We start from the raw sequence: 11,378 nt of genomic DNA, 5'->3' as shown, positions 1-11,378 counted from the left end.
TTAGAATCCTTAGCTTCCTTCAGAGTTTGGCCCAGATGCCACTGCCTTCATGAGACCTGTCCTAACCCTTAGAGCCCCTGGTTCTTCCCACTCCCATCTCAAACTACCTTATATGTCCTTTGTATCCACTTATAGGGTGTATTCCCCTAACCAAAGGTAAGGTACTTGAGGGCAGCATTGCTTTTTACCTTGTCTTTGTATCTGCAATGCCTAGTGTAGTATTGACACATTGACTTATCAGCACTTAATGAACACTTACTGATTATCAGACATAAGAGTCATAGAGCTGCAAGGGATGCTACAAGTCATCTATTCCAAACTGAATATGAAGCTTCAATCCCTTCTCCAATATCCCTGACAAAAGGAGCCTAGCATTCACTTGAACACCTCTAGAGTCTTCAGGCAGACCATTCCATTTCTGGACAGTTCTGATTGTTTGGAAGGTTTTCCTTACCTAGGAAGCCAAATCTGCCTCTTTATTACTTACTTCTACCTGTTATTCCTATTTCTCAAGCTAAGAGGGAACAATCTCACCTGCTTCCATGGGGCAGCCCACAAAATATGATTTTAGTTGGGGAGACCAAATATTCTTATGGGAAACAAGAGGTCAATTACTAAGCATCATTTTTTATTCACCCTTCCTTCACTCTAATCTGGCCAAGCTAGGTGCAAAAAAGATCGACCAGTGTAGTTAGGATGCAGTTAGGTGGGAAAAGCTACTTGCAATGGGAGATTTTGAACAGGGGTTTAGACAGGGAGCTAAAAGTTTCATGGAAAGATATTGTCTACCCGTTTGTTCCAAGACTTACTGATGGCTTATTTATAATTCAGTAGTAGGTGGCTGCTGCCACCTAGTGGATGAAAGAAAGTGAGTTACTTTACACTCAGCATCTTCATTCTTTCTGCTTCCTTTGGGCATTTGTACTTAACATTTTAATTTTATTTTTAATTTATGAAATAAAACAAGTATTTCTATAACATAGTAGAATAAAAAAGATGATTGCACATGAAACTGAAAATCTATTATGTACAATTTGCCATTCTTTTAAAATATGTAATAAAGTTAACATGTAAATTCCATTTTTTTCTTTCTTTTTCTTTCCTCCCCCTAACACCCGAAGAGATGGTTACCATTAGACACAAATATGTATATAAATATATATGTATATACATAATCATTCTCTCTATATATTTCTATTCATAAGTTCTTTCTCTGGATGCAGATAGTCTTCCTTCATAGGTCCTTTGTAGTCAATTTGGGTATTTATAATAGTCAAAATGACTTAGTTGTTCAAAGTTGTTCTTAAGACAATATTGCTGTTAATGTATACAGTGCTTTCTTGGTTCTGTTCATTTTGCTCTTCGTTATTTTGTGCAAGTCTCTATGTTTTTCTAAAACCAACGAGCTCATCATTTCTTACAGCACAGTAGTAGTATGCCATCACGGTCATATACCACAAAACTTGTTAAGCCATTCCCCAATTGAGGGGAACCTTGCAATTTCTAATTCTTTGTCACTACAAAGACAGCTGCTATAAATATTTTAGGACATATAGGTTCTTTTTCTTCTTCCTTTGGAAATAGACCTAGTAGTGGTATTGCTCCATTAAAGGGTATAGGCAGTTTAATAACTCTTTGGGCATAATTCCAGATTGCTCTCCAAAATGGTTGGATCAGCTCCACCAACATTGTATTAGTGTACCAATTTTTCCATATCCTCTCCAACATTTGTTGCTTACCTCTTCAATCATTTTAGCCAATATAAGTATAAAATATTTATAGTTAACACTTTTTCTTTTTAGAATTGGCAAATGCTCTGCCAAGTCTCTAAGGTAGAAAGATTTCTCTAATCTGCCTCTTTTCTAACTGATGACTATTCATTCTTTCCCTTCTCTGGGGATTTTTCAGCTACAAAGGGATTCTTTTGAGGATCTCTAGACTTAGCTGATACCAGGTGCTTCTGGGTCCTGAATACCGTGCATTTATTTATTGATTGATCCATTCTCAAGTCATGGCAGCTTGTGCCCAGCTCAGAACTCTTAGGACTTCCAGATGCTAGTATCAGCCTTGTGTAGCTGCCCTTATGATGCCCTTAAAGTTTTTGACTGGTAATATTAATTGCAGGCCTTAAAATTTACAAAGTACTTTCTCTACAATAGTCTTAGAAGGGAGGTAGATGAGTAGTACAAATATTATGATCATCGCTTTTGAGAGGAGAAAACTGAGGTTCAGAGAATATGATGATCTTGAGTTCGAATCTGGTTTCGAACACTTACTGACTGTATGACCATGGGCGAGCCACTTAACCCTGTTTGCCTCAGTTTCCTCATCTGTAAAATGAGCTGGAGAGGGAAATGGCAAACAACTACAGTATCTTTACCCAAAAGGGGTCAGGAAGAGTAAGACGCAACTGAAATGACTGAACAAAAAAGCTAGGAAGTGTCGAAGGCTAGAACTGGAACATGGACTCTCCTGACTCCAACTGGTTTAAGATGCTGCCCATTCTATTAATGAGAAAGCTGAGAAACTTCATAATCTCTGAAGAACAAATGGCTAATTGTGCAATTTCAAGTTTCCTGAACGGGTTGAATTCAGAGGAAACATTACGAGGTAGACAAGGGCCCCTTACCTGCTTATGAGGCATGCCCTGGTCTAGATCATTGGATTTAGAGCTGGAAGGGAAATTAAGGATCACCTGGTCTAAATCTTTCATTTTATAGAGGAGGAAACTGAGGCCCCAAGAGAAGTGATTTTTCCTAGGTAGCAAAAGGAGCAGAGCTTTGAACTTGTGTCCTCTGGACTCCAAATTGCTTTTTCTACCACATCATGCGGACACTCCATAGCAGGCTACCATCCTGTGCCCATTATGAAGTATCTAGTAATACTAGGTGTTATGTAGAACCAATGGCTAAGTTCAGAGAGGCTTTCCACCAGAAGGGTGGCCAGAAGGGTAGGTTTTCTTTTTCCCAGTGGCAGCAACACATGAAGACCACTCACTCAAGTATTGGTGGGTATAGGTACCACACACAGTGATAATTCTTTAATTAACCCACATGGATGAACATAAATAACTTCAATGTAAGAGAGGATGTGGTAATAATAATAGTAATGTCTAACATTTATGTAGTGTTTTTAGGTTTATATAAGAGAGGGTACCAAGTTTTATGACAGTTTCAGTATTTTAAAATACTAGTTTTTATAAGGGAACCACATTGGAGTCTCCATTAGAGGGAAGGGAGTCGTATTTTTTTTTTGTCTTTGTATCCTTTGTGTGTCTAGCACAGGAAAGGTGCTTAAGAAGTCATTTTTTGCATAAACAAATTTCCTGCGTAGTAAAGAAGTCTCAGGGTGCCAGCTTAAATAGAACTTTTCCTGTTCCTCTGGGTTATCTAAACTTTTTTAGTCCCAGATTGGTCCTGGGTCAGATGAAGCTGGATGTAGTAATTAAAAAAACCTTTTACTGGGTACCTACTATGCACAAAGCACTGTGCTAAGATGCTGACACAGCACAAAAAATTGCTATGGGTGCTTAGAACAGAGAAATAACACTTTTAGGTGAAAGGAGTGGTAGAGGTTTTTATGGAGGAAATAGCATTTAAACCGACCCTTGAAAGTGGGGTAGGATTTCAACAGACAAAGATGGAGGAGAAGGCATTCTATGTAGATAGAACTGTGTGAGCGTAGGGCATCGGGGCAAGAAATTATGAAATGTCTTTGGGAAAACAGCCAGTAATTCAATTCACTTGGAAGGTAAGGTAAGTACATGAGGGAGAACAGTATGTGATAAGGCTTAAAAGTAGGTAGAGCCAGATGGTAGTGGGATCTTGAATTCTAGGCTGAGTTTGGATTGCTCAGTGGATAGCGAATCCAGTGAAGGTTTTAGAGCCAGGGAATGAAGTAATCAAAAATGTGTAGGAGTACTGGGTTTGGAGCCAGCAGACCCGAGTTTGAATGTCACTCCCTACTTGTGCAACTCTGGGCAAATTGCTTCCATTTCTAGGTCACCATTTCTTTATCTTTCAAATGATGATGTTGGACCAGATAATCTCTTGGGTCCTTTTCAGCTCTAATATATAATCCCATGATCTGACTGCTGTGTGTAGGGTATATTGGAGCAAAAGAGACTGGAGGTGGGTAGATCAGCTAGAGGCTATTGCAATAGTCTAGATGAGAGGGCATAGACTAGCGTGTTGGCATTGGGAATGGAAAGGAGCATACAGATGTGACGTGACGTCTCATCTTGCTGGACAGAAGGTATGTTTTCTGGACCAACAATGAAGGAGAAAATAATCAAATTGATTTGGGACTAAAATTCAGCCCTCCAGTCTGTCTCATCTTTTTGCAGAGCCATAGTATGCAAAAGGTGCCCAGATACCAGCAATTAGATTTAAAAGGATGACATTATAGAATTTTGAATGAGCCCTGGGTGCATGATTCTGTTTACAAGCATTTAGGTTATTGCTAAGAACTTAATGAAAAAGTGGTGAAATCGGATGTGGGGCATGCAGCCAGCAATAACATTAGCAAGGGGTAACTGTGCAGTATCACAGGAGAGAAGAAATTAAGAGAGGGAAAGAATCCAATACCTTAAGGTGAAAGGTGTTTGCAGAAAGTAATGAATTGGTTTGTTTACTAAGGGAAGGCAGTCCCTTCTGCCAGCCTAGGCAGAAATAGAATTATGATGAGGGATAAAGAGCTTGTCCTGTGTAGTGTGTTCAGACTCCTTCTCTAGGTCTGGTCTCTGTCCTGGTTGTGTCACAGACTCATAGCTTTTCTGAATCTACTGAGGATCAGACAACTCACTGTCATCTGACTCAGAGATGTACTTGGAAATCCTGAGCCTTACTCACAAATACTTAGATTTGCAGAACTCTGTGGAATGCAATGAGTTGTTTGAGGCCAGAGGTGTTACTATTGTGTTTTTTTTTAAATTGGTGTTACTATCATGTTCTACTTGGAGCTGGCTGTGACCAGAAATCATCCCCCTGGCCACCAAAAGCTCCTTGACCTCTTCCTTCTCTTTCCTGTGAGATTTCAAATTTCTACCAATGGAGAAGTTTTCACATAATTGTAGACTGTTGTCACTGCCTAGTCCAACACTCTTATTTCATAGGTGAGGAAAATAGGGCCAGAAAGAAGTGACTTGCCCAAGGTCTCACAAATAGAGATAATCAGTGCCAAAGTTGGGACTTAATACTCACATCTTTCGATTCTAAGTTCATTATTCTTTCAATTACATTATGCTAGGTTAAGACATTGCCTTCTCTCTTTTAAAAATAATTTAAAAAATGGGATATACTTTTAAATTAATAATGTCTTAACAGGAATTAATTTTAATAATCCTGTGGCCCATGAGATCTCCAGAAGGTAAGATCATAGAATCACATACATGGAAAATACTTTGGTGGTCATCTAGTGTGATCGTAGTGTGTTAGAAAGAGCCCTGGGTTTGAATTGCAACTCTGCTAATTGTTTTATGTATGACCTTGGATAAATCTCCACCTCTGTATCTCTGACTGTTTTCTCATCTGGAAAATGAAGGGGCCAGATGGGTGGAGAATCTGTGGCCTTGAGGCCACTTGTGGCCTGCTAGGTTCTCAAGTATGGCCTGTTGACTGAAAATTTGTTATGTGAAGTTTGGGTTCAGTCAAAGGGTCACACCTGAGGACCTAGAGGGCACATGTGGCCTTGAGGCTTCAGGTTCCCCATCTCTGGTAGACCCTGCTTTGTAATCTTTAAGGGCTCTTCTAACTTTAGATTCTATGAACTCTGCCATTTTAAAGACAAGGAAGTCAAGGCCCAGAGAGGCCAGCTGACTAGCATATGGGTCCCACGGCTAAGAAATAGAGGATCCAGAATACAAACCCACTTCTCAGTCTTTTGACTTCTAGCCCAGCTGTCTTTCAACTATGCCTCAGTGCTGCTTATAGCTATTAAACTGATTTAACCTATATCTTTAGGGAGAGGTAAGATTTAAAGATTGAATTTAGGGGTATGGGTAGGTAGACCCAGAGCCTGGGGTTCCAAAGGAAGAGTAGGACTAGATAAGATGTTGTGACCAATGTTCCTCAGCATGAGGACACCCTAAGGTTCCAAGGCTGCTGATTGTTAAGTAGCTGGAGATACAAAAATAGGCAAAAGACAGTCTGTTCCCAAGGACCTCATTATCTAATGGAGGAGACCACATGCAAACAACTATGCATAAACAGGATAAACTGGAAATAAGCAACAGAGGGAAGGTAGAAATTTCTTGTAGAAGGTGGGAGCAGATAGAACAATGGGCCTAGAGTCAAGAAGACCTGAGTTCAAATCCAGCCTCAGATACTAGCTATGTGCCCCCGGCCAATTTATTTAACCTCAGTTTCCTCAATTGTAAAATGGGGATAATAACAACACTTACCTCTCAGGGTTATTGTGAGGATCAAATGAGATAATTATTATAAAAAAGTCCTTATTTTAGTATCTGACACATAGTCGGTACTATATTAATTCCCTTTCCCTCCCACTGAGTTCACTCTCCCAATTACTGCTTGATTTGGCAGATTGGGTCCCCAGAGAGGGGCTGACTAGTGCTTTCTTCGGATCTAGGGGTAACCCCTGAAGGCTAGGGTTTCTATTAGTGTGAACAGCTCCTGGTATGATACTTCCCAATGTTAATCAGCCAATTGAACTCCATTCAATTTTTTTTCTGCTTCTTTTTTTTGGCAGGGCAATTGGGGTTAAGGGACTTACCCAAGGTCACACAGTTAGTACATCTGTCAAGTGTCTGAGGCCAGATTTGAACTCAGGTCCTCCTGATTCCAAGGCCTGTTCTGTTTATATTATCTCTGTAATTTCTGCTTGTATTCTCTCTGAAGTTCAGGGTGCTGGCTTTTCCTCCTGAACTAAGTGAATGAAATATGTATGTTCGATTAAAGTGAGATTGTTAACCCCTTAAAGTTGTTTTCCTTAGAAAAGCAGATCAAAGAGGTTGTGCTAGCAGCCTTCCTATGTGCTGGTGTTATTGGTCTTTCACCTCCATAGCAGCTGCTAGCCACGTTGTTGTTATAACAAGATATCTGAGGAGATTGGGTGTAAACTTGAAAGTATAATGGTAGTGAAGGGGTGCTTCCTACTCCTGCTCCTGGAAGTCCTTTCTTCCTTTGTAAAGTCCTTGGTAAGTCCTCTTTAGCTGAAATTTTTTTCTGCGCTCAGAGGATTGGTGCCTTTCTAAAGTACCTGAAGTTGCCATTATCCTCAGGTGACTGTTCACATCCACCTGTCAATCAGGTGGCATTTATTAAATACTTACTATGTGTCAAACACTATGCTAAGCCTTGGGGATACAAAGAAAGGCAAAAAACAGTCCCTGACCTCAAGGAGTTCACAGTCCAGTGGGATAGACAACATTCAAACAACTATGTACAAACAAGAAATAGGCAGAATAAATTGGAGATAGTCTCAGAGGGAAAGCACCAAGATTAAGGAGGACCAGGAAAGGTTTCTTGCAGAAGGTAGGACTTTAGCTGAGACTTGAAAGAGAACAGGGAAGCCGGAAGGGGGAGATGAAGAGAAAGAAAGTTTCAGGACATGGAGGACAGCTTGTAAAAATGCTTGGAGTTGGAGATAGAGGAACAGCAGGGAAGCCAGTTTCACTGCCTTGAGGGCATGGAAGTTTCCAGACAAATTGGGGACAGGTGTGGAGAATTGTTCCTGAAAAGGGTAAGGTAGATATAGGGAGGGAGAAGGGTAAGAGGTAGAAGAAGGTATGAGTATCTAGAGAAGGAGAAAACTTGTAAGAAAGGTTAGGCCTAGAAATACTCTGAAGGTAATCAAGTCCATTCCTCTAATTCCACAGATGATAAAACTGAGGCTCTGAGAGAGGTTAAGAAAACAGAGACTCCTATAAGAGATTGTTTCATTTCAATTTTTGTATCCCCAGCACCTAATTCAGTGCCTGGTACATAACAGGTGCCCAATAAATGCTTGCTAAATTTAATTGAATTTACATATAATGCTTGAGTGTACTTATAACTATTATGACTTGCATTTTCTACGTTAAGCAAAGTGAGGCTGAATGACCTGCTCGTGATAACACAGCCAGTAAACAGCAAAGCTGGAATCCAAATGGATTCATTCCAACCTTTATCAATTCAATCCAACTTTATCACTCCATTATGTTTAATTTATAAACATAATTTTCTGGTCAAGTATTTATGCCATTCCCCAAAATGTTTAAGAAAAATCTAAGAAAAGAAATAAATTGAGGGTAAATACTTATCCTTCTGTAGGAGGCAGACGTGAGAGAACCTAGCTTCCTGTGGGTCTTGATCTGATATTTTCCAAACATTCTTACTGTTAAAAAACCTAAGCACACTTATTGTGCCAAACCTAGGCAGACATTTTGTGCCAAACCACAATATTTTGCTTTTCCTGTTAATGTTTAAACCAAACTTTGTTTAAGGTTCATAGAATATTAAAGCTGGACAGGACCTTAGAGATCATTAGTAAAATACCATCATTTTACTGATGAAGAAACGGAGGCCCAGAGTAGGAAGTAGCTTAATCAAGGTCACATTTTTCTTTCTATATCTTTCTCTTTAAAAAACAAGGAAAATGAAGGCTCCTTGCTTCCAAATGTTTTCTTACTATTAAAAAACCTAAGCCCACTTATTGTGCCAAACTTAAGCAGACATTTTGTGCCAAACTACAACATTGTTTTTCCTGTTAATGTTTAAACCAAACTTTGTTTAAGGTTTGTAGAATATTAAAACTAGACAGGACCTTTGAGATCATCTAGTGAAATACCATCATTTTACTGATGAAGAAACGGAGGCTCAGAGTCAAGGTCACATTTTTCTTTCTATATCTTTGTCTTTAAAAAAAAAAAGGAAAATGAAGGCTCCCTACTTCAAAAAAGAAAATCAAAGAGGGCGGGCAGTTCTCTCATTTCTTTAAAACCAGAGGGAAGATTCACTACATGCAACTTGCCCATTGCCCATCCAGTCTTCTGACAGTCTCCCTTCCCCCCTGTAGTCTTTTGCATGGGCTGAGATGTGGAGGATGAGAGCTTATCCATCTACTCACTGATTGTATGGTATTGCAAGAACCAGTAGTCCTGGCTATTTATTCTTGCTTTTTGTTATTTTTGTAGGAAGAATGGCTGATTATCCTAAGGAAGGCAAAACTGATGAAATTCCAAACTTTATCCAGCTGACTGAGTTGGCATCTGAACATGTAGGAGGAAAGGTAAGTGGAATTTGCTGTCCTATTAGCACCATCAAGTATTGAGTGTGCTCACCCTAATGACAGAAATGAGCCGATGCAAAGGCATAATTAGAACCATAAGAATCAGGCTGTAGGAAATGTCTGCCTATTATTCCCCGTGAACAAACCCATTATCTCTAAGGATGTCAAAAGAAGCCCCCTCCCCCCCTTTTCCTAAAATGGGCAATAATATTGAGCACTCATGTTGCATTTTTATAAGTTTTACAGACATTAAGTATCTGTAAAGATAATGTTCTTCCACCCCTCCCCCCAACCCCAATTATGTTTATTTCCAACTCACATCAGTTGGCTGAGCATAGCCCAGCACAAACCAAATGTGTATCAGTCATAGATGGCAGGATTATGTGGAATAGGTAAAAGAAAATAAAGATTCTTGGGTGACTATTGGACGCTTGGTGCTACTAATACAGATTAACAGGCTGTATAGTTTTATTTATTAATTTGAATTGAATTGTTTTGTTTTTGGTGTACACCTGCGATTACCCTGTTAAAGGAGTGGAAAAACTCCTTTTATTTATCCACACAGAGTTTTCCTTTCAACAACAGCCCTATGAGGTAGGTAGGTCAAATATTATTAGCCCCATCTTACAGATGAGGAAACTGAGACTTGAAACAAGATAGGGACCATGAAAATATAGCTAGTAAGCAGTGCAATTGTGACATGAACGGGTTTTATGACTTCAAGTCCAACGCCTGTCTGCTGTCTACACTGAACTGACTCTAGCTAGGTGTATTGTTGTGTTTTATCAGTATATAGTAAAGCCAACTGGATTAGTCTTCATCCTGAAAGTTCATCCTGCTTTGTCTAGCTTCTCTGCCTTTGATCATTAAATTCCCTTATCTCTGTTTAAATTTTTAGCAGTGTTTCCCAGTTTGACTCAAATGCCACCTTCTCCGTGACATGTTGCCTGATTGACCAGTCAGAAATGGTCTTTAAACTCTATAGTACCTTACCTGTACATTTGTCACATCCTCAATATTTTCTATTTTGTGTCATAGTTACTCATGTGTGTTTGTCTCCCCGTCTAGACTCTAATCTCTTTGAAAGCAGGGACAATGTCTTATTTACTGTACCTTCATATCTTCTCAAGTGCCTGGCACACATTGACATTTAACAAGTGTTTACTTGAAAGAGCATGTACTATATGCTTTTTAAATGAATGAATTTCATGAGATCATAGGATTTAGAAGCGTAAGGGACCTGAGAGATTATCTAGTTCAGGGGTTCTTCATTTTGTGTTATAGACCTCTTTGGCAGTTTGCTAAAGCTTATGCTTCACTTCTCAGAAAATATATAGATTTTTAAAATTCATGTATAGTAATAGCAATATTGTTTTAAGGATGGCTTTGAGCAAATAAGTTATTTTGTTTATTATAAATGCCCAAAATTAACTATAAAGGCCATATGAAGAAAAACGCTTATCTGCATCCAGAGAAAGAACTGATAAATAGAAGTATGTATAGAATAATTTTACATATATATACCTATTTGTGTCTAATGATAACCATCTCTAGGACAGGGTGGAGGGGAGGAGGGAAGAAAAAAAGTGAAAAAAAGAAACTTGCATAATAATTTTGTTGCACATTTAAAAGGAATAGCAAGTTGTGCATAGTAGATTTAGTTTCATGTACAATTGTCTTTTTTATTGTACTATGTTATAGAAATGCTTGTTTAATTACATAAACCAAAAATAAAATAAAAATTCATAATTTTAGGCAATGCTAAGTTTCAGTTAGAAGTTAGTGAAAATAAAGATGTATTTTTTTTCTCAAAGTTCAGTGATCTCCTGAATTCTATCCATGGATCCCATGGGGGTCCTTGGACTCCTGGTTAAGAAACCCTGATCTAATTCAATTCCCTCCTTTTACAGATGAAGAAACTGAGGTCCATAGATGGGAAATGCTTTGCCTAAGATCACATGTCTTCTAATTTTAATAATATATTATAAATAATATATCATACTCATGCCAAGGCAATTATTTAAAAATAGTAATTCTATGCATAATATTTTGATGGCTCTGTGATTTCACTCATGTGAGTATACTCTCCAGCAGAGCAGACTGTAACCCAGCCACACCTTCTCACCCTGTATCATTCTTTTCCACGTCCT

At 38.8% G+C, this 11,378-nt stretch overlaps 1 protein-coding gene across 3 annotated transcripts in view; it reads left to right on the top strand.

Moving 5' to 3' along the window:
• Positions 1-4,158: 4,158 nt before the first annotated feature.
• ALLC (allantoicase) overlaps positions 4,159-11,378 on the top strand; it is a 50,068-nt gene continuing 42,848 nt past the window's right edge. The window contains exons 1-2 of one of the 3 annotated variants that reach the window (XM_036749143.1): positions 4,159-4,254; positions 9,134-9,228. In XM_036749143.1, coding sequence (XP_036605038.1) covers positions 9,139-9,228 — 90 coding nt within the window. In that variant the 5' untranslated portion in view covers positions 4,159-4,254; positions 9,134-9,138. Of the gene's footprint in view, positions 4,255-8,743; positions 8,828-8,920; positions 9,229-11,378 lie in introns of those variants that run through there. The other 2 variants (XM_036749141.1, XM_036749142.1) reach the window with 2 other exon arrangements.

The sequence above is a fragment of the Trichosurus vulpecula genome, chromosome 3 (genome assembly GCF_011100635.1).
Source record: "Trichosurus vulpecula isolate mTriVul1 chromosome 3, mTriVul1.pri, whole genome shotgun sequence".
Classification (NCBI taxonomy): Eukaryota; Metazoa; Chordata; class Mammalia; order Diprotodontia; family Phalangeridae; genus Trichosurus; species Trichosurus vulpecula.
This window is presented reverse-complemented; position numbering and strand designations above follow the sequence as displayed.